The 22,782-nt window shown below is 25.3% G+C and overlaps 1 protein-coding gene across 3 annotated transcripts in view; it reads right to left on the bottom strand.

The window, feature by feature from the left end:
- The window catches only part of LOC111622485 (irregular chiasm C-roughest protein-like), a 336,596-nt gene that overhangs the window by 12,343 nt on the left and 301,471 nt on the right, over positions 1-22,782 (bottom strand). For all 3 annotated transcript variants that reach the window (XM_023364876.1, XM_023364878.1, XM_023364877.1), the window contains 7 exons: positions 18,409-18,616; positions 16,097-16,211; positions 12,424-12,566; positions 9,578-9,832; positions 9,225-9,346; positions 8,923-9,097; positions 7,115-7,225 (listed from right to left, as the gene is read on the bottom strand). In XM_023364876.1, the coding sequence (XP_023220644.1) occupies positions 7,115-7,225; positions 8,923-9,097; positions 9,225-9,346; positions 9,578-9,832; positions 12,424-12,566; positions 16,097-16,211; positions 18,409-18,616 (1,129 nt within the window). The remainder of the gene's footprint in view (positions 1-7,114; positions 7,226-8,922; positions 9,098-9,224; positions 9,347-9,577; positions 9,833-12,423; positions 12,567-16,096; positions 16,212-18,408; positions 18,617-22,782) is intronic.

Genomic DNA, 22,782 nt, shown 5'->3' with positions numbered 1-22,782 from the left:
CAAATTCAATAAATCAATTTTTTGGAACATATTTCAGGATAAAGTTACTGCTAACACTGCTTTGATTTAAAGTAAATTATTAAATTGCCAAGATTAATCTTAAATTATTTTTTCAAATTGAGTAATGATAATTCTTTTCTTATGAAATTTATCTAAAAAAATTATTGGCTGAATTATATAAACTCAATTATAAAATAAAAATAGGATCCAGATAAACAGATTATTTCAATAGCATATGTTAAATGTAATTTGGTTCATAGAAAGAAAATCCTCATACAAATGAATTAGTGAATTCATGTATAAGTATTTTATTTAAATCATATTTTAATGAACAGAAAAGATGACTAATCACTTAAAAATTGAATTTTTTAAAATTAAAATATTATTTATGAGAAGACTAAATGAAAAAACTGTTCATTCAATTTTAAATGTTTTCAATATTAATATATTTTTTTGTCTGTTCCAGTAAAAACTCAGATTATTATAATCTTTTATGAGACAATTTAGCAGCGATAATATACTATAATACAACTATTGTGACATCATCACAATGCGGAGCTACAATTTTTAATCATATTTTTAATAATTTTTTAATTTAAAATATATGCTCTCCACTTCAAATTAGTAGTGTACAGTACATCATATTTTCCAGGGACTGATATGCATTTTAGGAGGCATATAAGGCATTAAAGATTTCAAGTGTATGATAACCTTTCAATAAAAATTATATACTAGGTATTTGTATAAATATATTGTATTATATATTAAAAAAGGGATTAAAGTCTAATTGATATAAGCTATTTGATTGTACAATTTAAAATATGGAATAGTGAGTGCACTTGAAAGCCAATAGCTCAGTATTAATCTTGATTTAATTTGTTGTTTGTATAAAGTAGTTGTTTGTATAGTTGAAAATAAAATTTTCTCAAACTTGAAGTTTATATTTTTTTGGCAATATAATCGTAGATGTTTGCATTTTCTTTCTATCTTATTCATTTCATTTCATATGATAATCTTGTACCTACCAAGCAATTTCACAAAATGACAATCATTGAATATATTTACTAAGATTTCTAATCACTTATACACAATTTAAATTTTATTCCTAACAATTAGTTTACTGACTTTAAATATAAAAATCCTATTGCATTTTACTTTAATTTTAAAACCTTATTGATTGTAATAAAATGTAGTAAATATATAAGGTTATTAATATAATTTATCACTTATAATCATTGATAACAAATGGCAAGTCCTCTGCAATCATTTACTTTGTAGAAGATAGAATATTAAATAGCAGAAAAAATGTTAATTGTTATCAAATGATCTTGGAATGTTTTTCACATTTTTAAATTCTGAATACATGATGTAATTTGACATCAGTTAATATTTTTTAGTCAAAAATGATATCAAATTTGATATTTTGTCATTTGATAAATGACAAACTGGTAAACATAGTGAGTTCTCTTTTATGTGACTCTGGAGAACCCTATGAAAAAAATGGAGCTTTATTCAAATATATTTAATTGTAGAAAGACATATTTGCAAGCTCCAAAACTAAAAAAATAAAAAAAAGTTTATTATTAATTCATCTCATTTATTCTATCATTAAGAAGTATCTTTAAAATAATTAGTCTTCATGAAACCTATTCACATTCAAGATTTCTTGAATATATCCAAGTTGTTTGTCTTTCTGGACTCTTTTCTTATAGAAATTCTTGGTAAGGAGGTAGACTCAGATTTATGGGCAGGTATCTAATATGATTTTTTTTCATTTTTTTAATACACTATTCAGAAAAGTCACATCAGAAAAAGTATTGGTACTAAATATAAGTGACAATCAAATATGTTTAAAGTCAATGCTATCTTTATCAAGCAAAATATTTTAAAATGTATAAATTATATCAATTTTGAAATTATTTTAATGAAAAATTAATCAGAATATTATTGTCTATTGAATTGCCTGTTAAGACTGACTTTTTCTCCCTTTACTATTTTTTTTAATTTCTAATTTCCTTTAGTCAATCTTTAGGTGTAATAATAAATTGAATAATTTTTGAAAATAATTTATTTCAAGAATATTATTTTTGTTTTCAAATGTTTAAGTAATAATTTCATAATTTTAATTTTATATAACTGTTTGATTGGCACTATTGATACAGATCTTCATCATAAACCAATATCACTCAGCCTCATTCATCATTTTTTATGAGCATGAAATTGAAATGGATGATTTAACCACAAGATTAACTAATCAAAATCAGCATCCATAAAGCTAGCCATGAAATAAATAGTAGATAAAACAAGAGGGAGAAATTGTCTAAGGGAAAGTAAGAATAAAAACTATCAGAGAAAAAAAATGATAAAATATGAAATAATTGATAGAAGACATAACAGAATGATGTGGAGAAGGACTCAAAAACAATTCTAAACAGATACCTGAAAGCCAGGAAGAATAACTTGAAAAAATTCTTTCTGTTAATTTTAAAGAAATAAAGAAATTTATATAATATTTAATATAGGCTAGATGGTTAAAACACCTCAAACAACCACAAAAGTTCCAAAATATATTTTCTCAGACATGTATATTATTCAGGCTATAATTATTTACTCTGATATCTTTTAATTTCAGTATCCATGAATATGCTTAATATTCAATTTAATTGTTATTATAATCATTGATGCAGATCATACTGTCTGTAAGTTAGTTTAGTTAACATATGAGAGGAAGAATTTAGTAACATATATTGTATAAATAAGAATAATATTCAATTGTTGTCTTATTTTAACAAATTCAATAAATCAATTTTTTGGAACATATTTCAGGATAAAGTTACTGCTAACACTGCTTTGATTTAAAGTAAATTATTAAATTGCCAAGATTAATCTTAAATTATTTTTTCAAATTGAGTAATGATAATTCTTTTCTTATGAAATTTATCTAAAAAAATTATTGGCTGAATTATATAAACTCAATTATAAAATAAAAATAGGATCCAGATAAACAGATTATTTCAATAGCATATGTTAAATGTAATTTGGTTCATAGAAAGAAAATCCTCATACAAATGAATTAGTGAATTCATGTATAAGTATTTTATTTAAATCATATTTTAATGAACAGAAAAGATGACTAATCACTTAAAAATTGAATTTTTTAAAATTAAAATATTATTTATGAGAAGACTAAATGAAAAAACTGTTCATTCAATTTTAAATGTTTTCAATATTAATATATTTTTTTGTCTGTTCCAGTAAAAACTCAGATTATTATAATCTTTTATGAGACAATTTAGCAGCGATAATATACTATAATACAACTATTGTGACATCATCACAATGCGGAGCTACAATTTTTAATCATATTTTTAATAATTTTTTAATTTAAAATATATGCTCTCCACTTCAAATTAGTAGTGTACAGTACATCATATTTTCCAGGGACTGATATGCATTTTAGGAGGCATANTTTTTTCTTTAATTTCTTCACATCAACTAATTAAAAGTATTGTTTTAAATACTAGCATTTCTATCATAAAATACAAAAAGTTGGATAAGAAAATTTTTAAATGTATGTTTTCTTACATATTACTAATGTTACTTTCGATATACCAAGTCAGTATATGCAATTATGTAATTATAAATTGTGGTGTGTGGGTAATTATTTTTTATAACTCTTTCAAATATGAAATTACTAAATTACATGTGACAAATAAATTAAGAATTCTCTCCATGACATTTCAAATTATTAACTTAAAATTACCTATATTACATTATTTATATTAGTAAAATTTAAATTTATAGTATTTACCTTTAACAACTGATTTTCGTTTCAAACATAAAATTATTATTATAGTTACTGAGACAATGAGAACAATTCCACCAATTACTCCAGAGAGAATTATCAGCATAGGCAAACTCTCTGAAAATAGGAAAAATAATTTACTAGAGTTAATATGATTTATTGTTTTTGTGAGTTACATATCAAATGAGTATGATGACAAATGGATGAACAAAAAAATATGTAATGAAAAGAGCAAGAATATAAATAAAATGTCAGTACAACAAATAAGTTTAATTTATTATAGTAATACATGTGAATAGAGGGGACACAAAGATAAATATAGATGAGAAGAAAAAAAGGAAAGTTAAACTAAAAGAATATTAATGAAAAGAACTGCTGAGAAAATAGTAAAATTTATTAATAATACTTGTAAATGAAAATATCAGAAAATACATCAACATAAAATAAAAATTGTTGAAAAATCTTTGATAACAACAATTAATATATAATCTACATACACAAACACTACTATCTATTCTGTGGGAACTAGGAGGACTTTTAATGTGCTCATCATGACTTTAATAAGTCTATAATGCTACAGCTGGATGGTAAGATAGAAAATCTGACTTATCTGGTCTAGAAATCAGGCATGAAAATTTTTGAAGATCTAACTTAGACTCAAATCTAGTTCCTCAAAGTGGAGGCTTTGAAGGAGATATTAATTAATCTACACATATCCTCATATGTGTAGATTAATTAACATTTAAAATATTTTATTAACTATCAAGATAAATTTCATATTTCATATAAAAGAAAATATCTTTCTGAAACAACATATTCTATAATATTATAATAAATTGAAAGTAAATGGAAAGTTTTTTGTCATATGAGAGCTTTTGTATGATATATCTTTCTATAAGAAAAGCAAAGATGTATTTAACTTAATAAAAGTTTTACTACTGCAAATATTATAATAACTGATGTTTTAAAAAACTATAAAAATTATTTNTTTTCTTATAGAAATTCTTGGTAAGGAGGTAGACTCAGATTTATGGGCAGGTATCCTGAGCATGTGCCCAGGAGTCTCCACAAAAATAAAAAAAAAAAAATAATAATAATAATAATAATGAAAATAAAAATAAAAAAAGAGAAATGAGAGAAAAAATAAGAAATGATTCAAGAAATAAAATACAGCAGACTATATTTATAAATACTGCATAAATTTAAAGTACAGAATGCTATAATAGAATTTACATGGGCATTAGTTGCTACAAGGCATCTATAACTGTGAGTTCCCTGGGCTCCTAAATAAATAAATCCATCTCTGTAAGGAGCAGAACATTCTAACATCTTCCTCTAACTATGAATCTCCTTTCCATTTTTGGATAGTCTTATTCATTTGTCATGATTCAAGGTGATGAAAAGCACCTTTAGTTATTTATTATGTAAGTTGACAGCTTGGAAGAAGTAGATTACCGATGGAAACTAATCTTACTGTGTTAACTTTATCTTCCAAATGAAACAATACTTTATTACTCATTTCAGCTGAGGTTCAACCAAGTTTTTTCCCATCCCAACATTATCCTTAATTATCACTGATTGTGATAATTGTTACAGACAATGGAATCGCTACATGCAGTGCTGTAGCTAACTTTTTATATCCCTGTTCAAGCTATATTATATTTTTGGTCTCTTCTTTTTTTGGAAAATATATAAAAATAAAAAGCAAATACAATAGAAAGGGTCTATTAATTTTTAACTTTAACCAAAAGCATTATGGAATCAGTCCATATGGCAGCAAAAATTAAAATTAGAAAATTAAAATATAATACTGATCATTTATTGATATCTCCATTTCAGAGTTCCCTTTCATCCTGGGCTCTTTACCTGTGCACTTGTTGCATGTACCTAGTTATGACACTGTTCATATGGATTGCAGAACTGAAGCCACAGCTTCTTTCACACTTTGTTTATGCATTGTTCTAATATTTTACTCCACGCAAACTTGGTCTCCTCATAGAGGATAAATCATTGAGTTGGGTAATTTCAAATTTTTAAAAAATGAAATATAAATGTTGCAATGATGCCATTAACTTCAGATTCAGAAATCAACAGAAAAATAACTTCATACCAAATGAGACTGGAAAGTAATATTAATGAAAAACCTCAGTAGAGCCTTTTTTTTTTTTTTTTTTATGTTAACATTTCAAAATGCATTCCATTTTACATAGACCTGAGGAAGATCTCACCTATATCAAAAACATTTGTCTTTAAACATTTCTTTATCATTAAACAGTACTGGAAACAAAAATGGCTCTAAATTGAATGAGGTTTTTTATTAACTTCAGAATCACATAAAAAAGAGAAAAAAGAGTCAAAAAAGAAATTACAAAGTGTGACTAAATATCTAAATGAAAAAATAAATACGAGGTAAAAATTATTATAAGAATATTTGTGAATTGTAGAAAATTTAAAAAATAGCTTTTTATACATTTGAATTAAAATTAAAAAACTTTTTAACTGAAATATTCTATTTGTCATTAATAGAATGATTTATTCAATTATTATTATGATTAATATGGAGAACTGCTCAAAGTTTGTGGATGAAATAAAAGTTGTAAAATTAATGAGCAAATTATACTTTTTGTTAGTATATATAAAAAAAAATAAAAAATCCTATGTTGTATGAAATTTTACTTCATATCAAATAGCTGTTTAATATTACATCTGTTCTATTCTCTAATTATTTATTTCATTTTTGTTAAATTTATGGTAACAATTGAAACTAACTGATTTTCAATATTTTGTTTAATAAACACAATTATAAATATTTCAGTCAAAATTCTATGTAAATCCTTTTAAAATAAAAAACCGCTAGATGATTAAAAACATGGCAGTAAAAACTTAACAATTGTTAATAAATTTCTGTATTTAAATATTTTTCCTTGAAATTATATTTTTAATTCTATTTTTGAAAAATTTTATAGCTTTTTTCTTTAATTTCTTCACATCAACTAATTAAAAGTATTGTTTTAAATACTAGCATTTCTATCATAAAATACAAAAAGTTGGATAAGAAAATTTTTAAATGTATGTTTTCTTACATATTACTAATGTTACTTTCGATATACCAAGTCAGTATATGCAATTATGTAATTATAAATTGTGGTGTGTGGGTAATTATTTTTTATAACTCTTTCAAATATGAAATTACTAAATTACATGTGACAAATAAATTAAGAATTCTCTCCATGACATTTCAAATTATTAACTTAAAATTACCTATATTACATTATTTATATTAGTAAAATTTAAATTTATAGTATTTACCTTTAACAACTGATTTTCGTTTCAAACATAAAATTATTATTATAGTTACTGAGACAATGAGAACAATTCCACCAATTACTCCAGAGAGAATTATCAGCATAGGCAAACTCTCTGAAAATAGGAAAAATAATTTACTAGAGTTAATATGATTTATTGTTTTTGTGAGTTACATATCAAATGAGTATGATGACAAATGGATGAACAAAAAAATATGTAATGAAAAGAGCAAGAATATAAATAAAATGTCAGTACAACAAATAAGTTTAATTTATTATAGTAATACATGTGAATAGAGGGGACACAAAGATAAATATAGATGAGAAGAAAAAAAGGAAAGTTAAACTAAAAGAATATTAATGAAAAGAACTGCTGAGAAAATAGTAAAATTTATTAATAATACTTGTAAATGAAAATATCAGAAAATACATCAACATAAAATAAAAATTGTTGAAAAATCTTTGATAACAACAATTAATATATAATCTACATACACAAACACTACTATCTATTCTGTGGGAACTAGGAGGACTTTTAATGTGCTCATCATGACTTTAATAAGTCTATAATGCTACAGCTGGATGGTAAGATAGAAAATCTGACTTATCTGGTCTAGAAATCAGGCATGAAAATTTTTGAAGATCTAACTTAGACTCAAATCTAGTTCCTCAAAGTGGAGGCTTTGAAGGAGATATTAATTAATCTACACATATCCTCATATGTGTAGATTAATTAACATTTAAAATATTTTATTAACTATCAAGATAAATTTCATATTTCATATAAAAGAAAATATCTTTCTGAAACAACATATTCTATAATATTATAATAAATTGAAAGTAAATGGAAAGTTTTTTGTCATATGAGAGCTTTTGTATGATATATCTTTTTATAAGAAAAGCAAAGATGTATTTAACTTAATAAAAGTTTTACTACTGCAAATATTATAATAACTGATGTTTTAAAAAACTATAAAAATTATTTATAGATATGAAAATATTTCAAAGTAATTTAATGTTTGTTTTTTGTTACTGAAATACATGCAATATTTTTATTTGCTTGAATTTGTAAGAAATATCAAATGATAATGTTAACTTTTTTCAAAATTGAAACATAAAAACATTTAATTTTATTGGATTGTTTTGAGATAAAATATAATAATCAAGCTAATATGTTACAATGATTAATGAGCTGAAAGTACTGCTTAAGCTTGAAAATAGATATTTTAAGAAAAATACAGCACAAATGCAATAGAATTTTATCAAACAGTTTTTCAATTAAATTTTGAAATAAGAGTGATAACTATAAAGATACATATTTTTAAGCAAGTAAATGAAATATACATTTGCTAATAGCATACCTCTCACTAAATTTGACAAAATTACTTTTCAGAAAACTTGAATTAAACTAATATTGTTTTATGGTTTTGCATATCAAAAATACTGAATACCAATAGAACATTCTTTATTACTATACACAACTAGCTTGTGATTTCATTACTTCAAAAATATGTTTGTTATCTTACAGTAAATAATAGAAAAAATAGTATCTGAAAAGCATAAATAAAAACTTTGTTAGAGCTATACAGATGCATTTAATATAAATTCTAGGTCATTATCTAGGATATACATGTATCATATCATTATGGTAAGTTTTGTGCATATATTAATTTAAATATATGTAAATTGATTTAGAAGAATATTTTTCACACAGTCTTGATATTATAAAAGTCTATGCTCTTTTATTATTCATTAGATTAAGTTTTGTAGTAATTAAATAAAAAATCTGCCAATTATACATAATATACTTACTTTGCTTGCGAACAGTGATAAGAAGACTATCATGGCCAAATTCATTCCAGACTGAACAATTATATTGACCAAAATGGTCATCCTCAGCATTATGAATGACTAACATATTTTTTACACCATCAGGTTGAGGTTCTTCAACAATTTCATATCCTTCATTGTTATCTATGTCTAAATGCTGTAATTAAATAGATAACTTAAAATTTGTTCATATACCATAAAAATAGTTGATATTATATATTAAATAAATTAATAAGAATTTGATGAAATTACAGAGAGAAAGAGTAATTAAAGATTCATAATACCTGAGAATTTTTTGACCATGTGATACGAGTTGGAGGTGGGACAGATTCTACCAAACATTCTACTTTTACTAATTCTCCTTTAACTCCATATTGAATTGATTCACTAATGACTTTAGGAGCACCTGCTCATTTAAAAGAAAAAAAATGTATAATTATTCTAATATTCAAACAAATAATAATTATTACAATGATTGAATTTTAAAATTTTAAATATTCATTAAATGTTTAATGAACTTTTCTTAGACAACTTAATGTTGCTGCTGTATATTTCAATTATAAATAGAAAAAAAACACAGAGAAAGAGTGGTGTATCTGTAACTGATTAGAAATTTGATTAATATAAATAAGTTTACCTTTTATGAAAACCATAACATCACCAGAAATTTCTGCAAATCCCTTTCCTGATGCTCGGCATGTATATTTTCCTGCATCTTTGATTGTTGCAGATTTTATAATTAATTCTTGTTGTGTACTAAGAACTGTTGGAGATCCTTCAAATGTCCAAATTATTTCTGGTGTAGGATTTCCATCAACATCACATTTTAAATGTATATCGGAGCCAATGTCAACAGCAATGTTTTCAAAAGATGATTTAAATACTGGTCCATCTATAAAAATGTATTTATACAGTAAATTTAATTATAGTATTATATAAATATATGCACATGTGCAAAACGTCTATAAATATTAAAACATTAAATTAATTACATTGTACTAATAAAAATATTACCCATAACAAAACTGACAAAAAAATACATATTTGTCAGTAAGTATGAATTAAAATATCTAAATTTAAATTTTATTTCTATTTTATTAATATTGCAATAATAATAAATTTATTAAAATTTCTACTTATGAAGTAAATTGTAAGAAAACTGTTTTGAGATATTATTTATACTTCTGCTTCTATTGTCTTTTTAAATTTCAATATGTAACCAGTTCAAACACCATTATTTCCTAGGAATATTACATTCACAATGGTGTTTGAACTGGTTACATATTGAAAAAAGACATATTTTGAGAACTTTTTTATTGAGAAATTTTTAAATTTTATTAAATACAAATTTCAAAGCAAGGTATATATATATATATATATATATATATCAATGAAATATTTACAATTAATATAGACTTTCATTAAAACATTATAATAAAATAATTACTAAAAATTCTTGAAAGTCTGCTATGTTTTGATTTAATAATAAAAATTTTATATAATTTTTTATATTTTCATTTTACTAATATAGTTAACTCTACAAATAATTGTGACACACATCTTATTCTGAATCTTTTCAGTATTTAGACCAACTTTAGATTAATATAAAATGTATAATACTTGTTATTTATAGAGTAATATAGATAAAACAGAGTTTTTTTTTTAAAGAAATTTAATAATATTATTTTATCAATAATATAAAATAATATCATATGCACTTTGAGAGTTATTTTAAAAAATCATATATGTCTTTATATAATTGCAAAGATCTATTAAATGTTATAAGTTACATATAAATTTAATGCATAACTTCTTATATAATAATATAATATAATGTTATAAAATGTAAATTTGACTCCTATATACAGCTTAATAGAACCATATCTGTAATGAACTTTTAATTAATCTGGTATATAGCATTATTATGTTAAGATTAGTTTATTTTATATTTAATATTAATATTGTTTTTTGTATCTGAAACATTTCTTTGAATTTAATTTTATTGTCAAAATTTAAAGATAAAAAATCATTTTAAACATTATAAATATAATGTTAAAAAAATGTAAAAAATGAAACAGAAATATTTCACAAAATTAAAAAAAAATTCACTCTAACATCATATAGCAATTGAATTTAATATTACCCAATTCAATATTCATTGTAGTTATTTATTTATAAAATATTAATATAAATAAAAATTGAAAGAAACATTTGATGAATGATTATGACAAATAAGAATGATATTCAGTCATTTTCTTTATATTTATAACATTTTCTAAAAGTTGTTTGAATTTGATCAATAAATATATGAAAATAATGATAATGGATTATGTAGAAAAAATGTTTATGGTTTTTCAGTTTGACAAGATTTAAATTTAAATTTCTTAATAGACTATTAATATAATAAATAAACAAATTATATAATATTGCACAAATGTTTAAATATTTGCATTCTATTCTTTTCTTCAGACTTTATTGTAATAATAGAATAAAAATTTTAAGCTGAATGTTTTATAGTAGTTACAAATTGTAGGCATGAATTAAAAGTAATTACAAAAAATATATGCAATTTAGAAATAATATGAATTTTTACAGTAAATTGTTTTGTCAATTACAAAGTCAAAATATAACACACATTTCTTTAGGTAAAATTTTAAAAAATCCATATATATTGTTATATAACTTTGAAAATATAGAATTCTTTATTTATCTAACAGTATGCTTTTAAGATGGAGAACTACAACAAAAAGATTCAATGAATATTTTCAAGCTTGTATAAAAGCATTTCTTTGAGATGTTTTTGGAAAATGTTTTATCTTGTAAATATTTTGTATTTAACTATAATTTTGTCAAATACCATTTGCCAGGGGACATTTCCTCAATCTACATTTTAGATTAAAGGTTCTACAATATTCCATTTTATGTTACTATGTTATCATTTATGTTCAAAATAAAATTTCTAGGCAGCATTGAAAAAAATGCACAGAAAACAATATTCTTTTGTTAATCTTTATTTTTACACTAACACTGTTTCATTTCATAAACTTTTTAATATTAAATTACAATAATAAAATCTTTTTAACACAGAAAATGTATACATTGGTAATTTTTCTAGGACAAATTTTTTATTTTATATGTTTGGATTTAATTGTTTTTTTTATTAAGGTTTTAGTATTTAAAAAATAAAAATTATAAAAAATATAATTATATAGGGTTTTATAAAGTAAAATCATCACAATGATTAAATCATTGAACAAATAATTTAATATTTACTATTTATTGTGACATGAACAAAATATGACTAATTTTGTATAATAGAATATGTCATAGTTTTAATATTAATTTTTCTCATCAGAAATTGTATAAATTAATGTTAACAATCAATGAATCATTAAATTAATTACAATATAAATCAAAGATAATTATAAAAATGACTATCATTAGAGATGGTCATTCTGCTTATGAAAATCTTTTAATACTTACAATAAACATTTAATGTATGTGTAGATTTACTTGTTCCTACTGAATTACTAACTTCACAACTGATGGTATCTCCATTAAAATCCCTTGTAATTCTAGGAATAACATATACTGTATTTTGATCTCCAACTACTACTTCATCATTCCTAATAAATAAATAAAAAGTTTATTAATAATCAGAAAATTATAAATACAAATATTATAACATATTCTTAATTTATTTGAATCTTTGGTCAATGAAACTAAGAATTTCAATTTACTGTATATATTTATCAATAGACAATAAATGTCTAACATTATTTAACAACAACTTCTCTCTGCTTGATGATAAGAGCACAGTGGCAGTGCCTTATACTTATGAACAATACTGTAAAATGGTTATTGTACACAGAAAAACAAGATGAAATGAAAGAGAAGCAGCATGCAGATTTTATAACCATTTTCCAGCTACTCCGAGATCAATGTATACAACAATTCTGAGTGTTATTCACTGCTTTTCACAGACTGCTGGCCAGGAGTGGATCTAGGTTTTTCGGGGCCTAGGGCTTATTGAAGTCCAATGGGGCCCATATTGTGTTAGATTAAGAATCTTTAAATCAGGTTTAAAATTCATTTTCAATAACATCAAAATCAGAGTTGAAATATATTTATTTATGAAATAGTGTTGAATGGCAAACTTTATATCGATAAGTGCTCATTGTTAATAAAAAAGTATTAAAAATTTATGATGATAATTCAATTCTTGTGGGCCCAGAGCTTAAGCTCTATTAACCCCTAAGTAGATATGCCCCTGCTACTGGCACAGTTAGGAGTCATGGATTAGGTAGTGCTCATTTTAATAATATGGGTGCGTTGGTATACTTCCATGCCTATCTGCATTCAAGCACATGTGAAGCAGTAAGTCTGTGTGGCTGCAGTAGACACAAATATCTGGTATATGACATTGCCTTGATGTGACTCATTCTGCTGATATCTGCAACCAGCACAGCATGCAGAGAATGTTCCACAGATTGGATGTTGCAACATGATATTAAATTTATAGCATGATGAACCACAACTCTTTCAGCACATTACTAATGGACTGATGAAACACTGTTTTCCTTCAATGGAGTGTATAACCATAACAATGTTCCACAATGCACACAACACCAAGTGTGTTGTGTGCATTGGACAAACTGGACAAATGTGCATCAGTGGCTCTCAAAGTGATTTGGCAACCATGGGATAGGAGAACACAGACCTGTTCCATGGCCACCATGTTCCCAAGTTGATGATCTGGATTTTTCCCTATGGAGTCATCTAAAAGTATCAGCATATGATTCATACCTAGCATTGTTGTGCAATATTGGTGAAATGGAGCAATACATATGAGAGGCCTGTGAAATAGTGCACCAGGAATGCTATGTGCCATCCATAAAACCATGCTCAACCAACTGCATCTTTGTATTACTGCTGAAAGCAGTCATTTTGAATATGTTTTCTAACAAAATAAAGCTAACTTTTTTGTATCAGTTTCTACAATATTGTCTTCATCTTTTACAGTCAGAGATTATTTGTATGCTATGCTAAATTGTCTAAAATTGATTTCCTTTGTTACTTTAGCAATGGAGCAGGCATGCACCACATGCAAACATCTGTGCAATGCTGGAAAGATATCTTTTGCCTCTTAAGTGACTACACTGTACAGTTTTTGCAAGTATGAGCAAAAGAAGCAGCTTAAATAATATTAACAATAATTCAAAATATTTTAATAAAAAAAATCCAGTAGAGAGATATCTTGCAAACTTAAACTATTTATCTAGATTAAACTTTAAAATATACTAAATATATTAAATTGTGCTTATTATCATACAAACTTTAAAAATGAAACAAATATTTCATTTATATTAATTTACCTGTTTAATGCTTTTTCATTTTTAGGAAATCTAATTTAATTATTAAACTGAAGTTTTTATTTATTTATAATTAAATTAAGAAGAAAAAATTCAATGAAAATAATAAGTTTAGTCAATTTTTCCCTTAACAAAATCTCTTATGTGCTTTTCAACTATTTAAAAATTAAAAAATAGATTACAAATCAGAAAAAGATATTATGAGATGAAAGTTGTTTGCATTAAGAACAATTCTGAGATCAATAGTTAATCAAATGTAAAAATTTTAATTTGTTTCATGCAAATAATATAGATATACAATAGATTCTCCCTTATCTGAATTGACATGGGTGGGAGTGATCCAACTATGAGATAAAAATCAGGATTACAGAGTGTGATATTTTTAAAATAAGACTGTAGTATATTATATGCCTCTGTATGTATAAAAAACTACTTATTTTTGACAATTAAATTTATAATTACAATTAATTTTGAAAGTATTGTGTTAAAATTGTTTGTTTTGTTCTTTGCTGGATTCTGTCACATCATTCCAATACCTCATCACTATCATGTCAGCAGGGGTAATTGTAGGAGATTTTTTGTAAACTCATCAAATGGGTAGGCAGAATTTCAAAAACATGATGCAGATTGGAATAGTATAGAACACTTTAGAAAATGTTTGGTTGCCTTAGATCAGTCTGGATATGGGAGAGTCTACTGTATTAGAAAATATTACTTCTGTTTTAAAGTAGCATTTATTTATTCTATAATAATTTACATTTATCAGCTTTATCTTTCTTTATTCTAAAAACAAATATTCTTCTTTAAATTATTATTATTTTATTTAATGTTAAACATTCAAAACATTCTATTTGTCAAAATAATTTAAACATAAATTACTGTGTAATGATAATGATATATAACCAAAAGAGTTTTGTAAAACAAAAAAAATTATTTTGATTTGTAATTAGTGAATCACTTGTTTTGAAGTTTTCATTGTTACTTAGAGAGAACTGTTTACAACTATATGAAACTTTGTTGCATTAAATTTGCTTTGAATGTCATAACTCTGTTGTAATGAAATGGTGGTATGATTTAAAGTTTCTGACTGAATTCATAAGAAAAATTTTGATGAAAATTAAAATTATAAATAATAAAAATTAATTAAAATATTAAAATTAAAATTGAAGAATCAATAATACATCAAACAAAAGAAATTTTGAGTGTTCAATATAATTCAATGGAGATATTATTGTTTATACAAATAGAATTAAAAATAAGCTTACAATTTTAATATATTAGAATTGTGGACAGATGGGACTTTTCAAGAAGTCCGAGAGATATATGGACCATTGACAGTGCCTATGAATATGAAAGTGCTAGTGCCAGGCAACCACCACCACTGGCACCTCTAGAAATTTTCCAACTTCTCATTGGCCCCATTTGCCACTGGTTGGGCTGCAATTTGAAAAAATTGTAACCTGCCTGCCTATCTGTCTTTCCTTAATTTCAAGAATGGTGTTAGGTAAGACCAGATATGGAAAGCTTAGGGGCAGGAGGCCCCAATTAACTATATATGAACTTCTGATGCAAACTAGAAGTCACATTATTTCAATTGAAAAATTTTTCCCTAAAAGGAGTTAGAGAGATGACTGACATGACTCTATTGCTAATGGAAAAGTATGATGTATTGGAGCAAGACACTACAGAACTAATTTGAGGTGGAGAGCATATATTTTATTAGAATTGTAAATTCTTAATAATGAATTTACAAATATATTTATTTAAAGTAAAAATTTACTTACCTATACCATTTATACACAACATCTGCTGGATTAGCAACAGCATCACATGTAAATTTGACATTTTCTAACTCTGTAATTTTCTCTTGATTAACATGCAATGTAATTTCAGGAGCATCTATATATAAAAATATATCAAAGTTATTTCAGTAGAAATTTATGTATAGTGTGTAGAAATATTTATATTTATTTATACAGCCAAACACTGAAATTAATTACAACTAAATATTAATCTATTATGGACATACAACTAAATATTATTCTATTTCTGTTAATAAAACAGAAATAGAATAATACAGTATTTAGTTGGATGCACATACTTTGAGTAAATTATGATGTTTTAAATTTTATTTTATATTTCATTGATTTTAATTTCAGAGTTAACTGAAAACATTATGCATTTCAGAAATTAGGTTCTGATATAGCTGGAAAATGGAGTTAATGATTTTGAGTCAAATAAAGCTGCAGAAAGGATTTTAAGCTCTTTGTCCACTTTTCATAATACTGTACTGATGAATTAAAAAAATATTGATAGTATTTCAAATTTTAAAACTTCTGATAAACTTGTCAGAAGTTTTAAAATTGAAGATACTAACAATTACAACAATAAGATGATTTTTATTCCAAGTAGTAAACCCACCACCATTAAATATATTCAATGAGTTTCAAACTACCTGCCAGAAAATGGATGTGAACATTAAAATTGTTTCTAGAAAATGAAAAATAAGAATAATTTACATAGAGACTCTATGAAGAAAATAGAAAATGAGATTCATAACAGAGTTAATAAGACAGAGCTACAGATTATATAATGAGAGTTATCAATCATCAGACATGAAAGTTCTAACAATAACTACAATTAACAGTTGAAAACAATAAAAATAAGGAATATTTAATATTACTATTACAGAAAAGCTGAATATTCTCAGTAGTGCTGACAAATTTAAAGTACTGTAATTTGGTTTATACATGGAATGGATGGTAAAGAAGATGGTAAAAATCTTATTGTCTTAAATCTTAAACTGAAAACAGATTCTGACATTACAACAAAACAGAACAGAAGATTCAGTATACATGTAAAGTGGATAAAGATATTAGCATAGAAAAGTAAAGTAAAATAAAGAAAGGACACAAAAACTACCACTAGTAGATTTAATGTAAGAATAATTTGTAAATAAGAAAATTTGAATTGTGAGATAATAATTCTTATATGTTCTACTATGATTAAAATGATGTAATTATGTATATCCTGAAATGTCATATTTTTCTGGATTATGATTCTTCTGATTATTATTATATAAACCTGAAATTTACTTCATATTGACTGACTACAACGTTTTAACTTCTGATTCTAATTAGGATTGACTTCTGTATTGTACTGTATGTATTGTACTGTATTGTACTGTATGTGTAGAAGTATTGTAAAATCTTCCACAAGAATTTTTTACAATCAGACCATCTTTATTGTTTGAATATAATTTAAGAAAAAAATGCATTACTGATTTTAACCAGCTTATCAAAAATCAATAATTTTTTCAATAATTATTTGAAAAAAATAACAAGATTTCCTATTATTTGTTTAATTTAATATGTACACATAATTCATAAAAGTAGTATTTTGAACAAAGATTAGCAAAAATCTCTGTTCAAAATTTTTTTTTTATTTATAAAAAGAAAATAATGAAGAGATTATGTTCCTTAGTATGATCTATTGTGGGATCAATTTAGTTTCTGTATAAATCTTATTATCTGATTTAATGATTATTATTGGATAGAATTTTTAACTGCTGAGCCAATTGAAAAAAATATAAAAAATAAAGCAATCTAAAAATTAAATTATAGAAATAATTGTCAATCTGTTCTTTTATTTAAAAAATTCACAAAATTATATCTTTCCTTGTGTTCTATTTGATGTATTTATGGCTGTTATTAAAAAACATAATTCTAAAATAAGTATAGAAGTATAATATATTTTAGCTAAAAGCCAAATATAAAAATACTTCATTTTATCAATGTATAACAATTTTAACATACAAATAAGATACCAGTCATCCTCATTTGAATCTGAACACTATCTAAATTTATATAGTTACCTTTATATATGTATTAAAATGGAAATTAATGAGATTAATTCCAAGTTGCTGTATATCACAAGTTCTAGTAATTCAACATGGAATAGATTGAATCACAACATGAATATATCATCAATACATCATAATGAACTCATTACAAAATGATAAAGATAATTAATTAAAGATGAATATCGACTTACCAACAAACACACTTTGTTAAGCAAGAAAGTGATTACTACTTACATTTTACTTCCATTTTCATTGAGGCATAGAGGGGTTGTTTCAAGGCGGGATTTTCCGATCTACAAGTAAAAGTTTTTCCATCGTGTTCTCGACTAGGCACCAATGTCCATTTAAGAGCGGCATTGGCTCTTTTGCCGTCGCTCAACGTTTGCGTGGTATATTCTATATTTCCTGTCACCATGTTCCCATCGCCATCCAACCACGTTAACTATTAACAAATAATAACAGAATCTAATTAGACTTAGAACTAAACAAATTTCTTTGTGTTAAAGATCTTAACGTAAATCCTCACGTAACCGACCATTGGTACAGCTGTTTTGAATGCAATTTTGCAAGTCTATTTTTATTGAAAAGCGTTTCACTATTACCTATAGGCGATTATGTGAGGATTTACCATAATAACTTTTTTCTAAAGTGTTAATTAATAACTTTTCGTTGTGATTGTTTTGATAAAATTATTAAAATTCATAAGAAATCTCGTAACTCCTACACCACTCGGAAAAAATTTGCCAGGAGCTGAATCGAAAAAAACCATGATCCTTTCAAAACGTGGCCAATTAGCCATCAGATGTTTAGTATTAAAAAGTACATAAATTATAGAAAATTTATTGTTGAATCAGCAGCACACTGCATTCAAATTGATGACTGTTTAGCTGAACTCAATTTTCGTCAGTTTGGCAGATTAGATTTGTAATGAGATTGGCTATTTGGGATAAAGAATTTTTCATGATATTTATTGTAAATTCGATCACATACAAGGGTTAATTTCTAAATGCTTCAAGTCACCTTTATAGAATAAAAGAAATTGGAAACAAGAAGTAATAAAAAAGCATAAAATAAAATACACCAAATGCAGGACATGTATGCGTTTGATTCAAAATGAAAAAATCATATTCGCATTAGTTTGTGTATAAAAAATCTTGCAGAATATATTGATAATTTTTAAAAAATATTTTAAAAGATATTTTGAGACAGTAACTTTCAAAATTCTTTAAAAAAGATAATGTATTATTCCAAATCAGGACTTCATATATATACAGTATATAATCATTATTATTATTCTTCGTTATACATATATGTAAAAAAATAGATAACACATACAAACGTACAATACGTAAACACTGGCATACAGTGTTAATGTATTGTACTATACATAGGAGAGGGCATCAGAATACAGAATGCTGAAGGTGGTCCCAGCATCCTTAATCCGGCATTGCCCTGAACAGATAGAAAATGATCAGTTCGTTTTAAATTAATTATTTTTAAGTTTAGGGGGGAAAGCGTTACCTTAAACAAATTAATCTTAGATAATTTTAAAATAAAAATAATTATATTCATATTATTTTATACTTGCATCAAGAAAAATGAATAAATATGTAGCCTATATAAATTTTTCTTTCCAGAATGCCTAGTATATATAACCTAACGTGGTACTCGGTAACCTAACGTGTATATATATATATATACGTTATGTTCGCATTAAGAGTCTAATATATCGGTATGAAAAATCGCAAAAATAAATTCGTGTTGCAATAAAATATGACATTTCCTATTCCGAATTCTGATATCTGGAAAGTTTTCTTTTTCTCAGCAAAGAATGTATTAATTTAACGAAATAACTTAAAAAACTGGAAGTTTTTCATTTCTGAGCAACATGTTATTTGAGTATATATGTTTTATTTAAAAAAATATAAAGTTAAATGCATGGAAATTTTAACTTGGCAAGTTATGTTTAAGAACAATTCTCCTGTCAAAGCTGATATTTTCGCTATTATTTTTCTCTTTAAGCCATTTTTAGAGACATAAAACTCGGAAATCCTGAAAGGATTTTTTTTTCAAAGTGTATATACAGTAGTAATGCATTTTATCTTATATATAACCTATCGATATTGAGAACTATATTCTTGGATTTTTTGAATTTGGTCTGCTCATTTCTTCTATTGTCTACTCAACTAGATGTAAAGTTCTTATCACATATCTCTGCATTTTTCAAAACGTATCGATTCATTTTAAAATCAGATAACAATGGCGATAGTTTATCATAAAATCGAATGATTCTTTTAAAAATTTGGACTTTCCAGAAATATACAGGTTAATAGGTTATGTTGCTTTCAAAGAGAGTAAAGCTGATATTATCTGGGATTACAGAGACATGAAAATATCCGATCATAGAACTAATTTAATATTTTAAAGGATACATTTTCCAAAAATTTTTCGTAAAAAAAGGTTAAACTGTATCAAGAGAATAATATGAAAAAATTAGAACTTAAACTGACACGATCATCCCCTCCATCCTTTTTAGAGAGGAAAATTAAAGGTTTATTTCATGATAAAAAAATTGTGTTAACTACAACTATAATAGGCCTACATTTTATCGATATTAGCCTACACTTAGGAATAATTTTTACGACATGATTTCATAAATATAGATTTAAATACTCAACTTCCACTATTGTAAAACGTTAAGAGTAAAATATAAAAGATTATCTTTTCGCTGTCATTGAGTTCGTTGAAAATTCATTATAGTGTTCAAATTACCAACTGCCGATAAGAAAAGAAAAGTGTTTTATCAGATTTAAAGTAGATGAAATATGAAAAACGATGAAAATAACTTCTAAAAGATATGTTTATCATTTTCATCATTCCGACATAATGCACGCTTAGTGAAGATCAAATTACAACTGCTAACATACATAGTGAACACATATAGACCATGTGTAAATATGGATGAAACTGCCTGAACGATGGATATAATATTTTCTGAACTCAGGTGGCAAATACCGTTATCGATAAATTGGCAAATAGGCCTATGTGACCCTATCTACTATCTGTAAACTTTCATTGATGCGCAAGTTTTGACACTACTTCCGACAATATAAGAGACCCAATGAAAGTTTAATTAAATAGTCAAAAACAAGCTAAAAACGATAGCAGTATAAATATCAGAAAATTGAATTACAGTTTTACTGAAAGTCTACACAATTGATGTGTGCCTTTTACATATAATTTATTTCTAGTTTATTAAAAAATATGATTTTTTTAAATTGAAAGACATTATTCGTTAAGAGCAAGAAATGTTTCAAAGAAAGCGTTTTATATAACATTAATCTTCATGGAGCATTAGTTATATCGCTTTATAACGATATTACAATTAAACTTCAAAGTTTCTTCAAAGTAAAATTTCAAACTTTCGACAATTTACAAGGCCATGAATGTTTCAATTGCTATAAAATCTAGCTATTAAGAAGTAGCATTAGTTCGGAAAAATTTTATAGCAGAGAACAAGATTCTGTTTAAAATTTAAAAAAAATATATATTAATCTATTGGCTTCCCTTTTTTTCAAGTTAATTTTGAAACATTGAAGAATAAAATAAAGTAATTTTCGTAATCTTCAATAATTTCCCAAATTATAAATCAATGTGGAACACATCCAGTATTCAGTATCACACAAAAATCACAAACTTCAGGATCAGATATTCAGAAGAATTTTAAAATAGATATGACGATTTCAAGCAAATTAAAACGTAGTAAATGTGTGTGAAGTCTTGGATAATACAATATTAATATTTATTTTGATCGCTAAATATTTAATTACATCAAATGATTTTAAAATTTTGTTAGGATAACTGTAATTCAGATTAACATAAAATTTCGATAACATACTGTACATTCTTAATGAAGTCTATTACTGAATTTTGGCCGGTTTTTTCTTTCTTCTTGATTTGAGAGATTTGACAATTAACGAACTGCTTAAAATTTTCGAAATAACGAAGATAATGAAGTAGCATCATCCGCTTAAAAGGAAGATGTTTCAAAGATGCGTGCGAGATATTACAATTAATAGTAAAGGATATTAAGGAGAAATATCTGGTAGATTAGTGAAGGGGGATTAGGCAGCTCGTTACCGGCCGCATACTGATATTACTCGTTAAAGCGCAGTCGGTCAAAATTGTTTCTTCTTTAGAAGCCATTACGGCATGGTAGAGAAAAGGACGAGAACAATTATCATTCTAGTTGCCGGAAAACTCTTTTAGCATTTTAGCCGGTCCAATTTACTTTCTTTTTGTTTTCTTCCCATCGACACTCGGAAGCCAAAGCCGGAAAACGAGTGGAAACGGATGATTGAAGTAGTTATCTATGCACGGCGGAATGATTATGGAAAGTACTGTCATTATTCGAAGGTTTCCTTACACGTAATCTCCCTCGACGGCCAACTGCTTCGCATTTATCTTGTTTTATATATCCGAGAGTCATTGTGCCTGACAGTAATGAAGGTAACTACAGGACTAATTTACATGACAAAATACTCATTTCAAGTTTGTGCACTTTGTAATTGCCTTTTTTTTACGTTTGTTTTTCTCCTACATTTTATT

Source organism: Centruroides sculpturatus, unplaced genomic scaffold (assembly GCF_000671375.1).
Source record: "Centruroides sculpturatus isolate CEXI.00-Female unplaced genomic scaffold, Cexi_2.0 scaffold374, whole genome shotgun sequence".
NCBI lineage: Eukaryota > Metazoa > Arthropoda > Arachnida > Scorpiones > Buthidae > Centruroides > Centruroides sculpturatus.
Note: the sequence above shows the minus strand (reverse complement) of the source record. Positions and strands in the feature narration are given on the sequence as shown.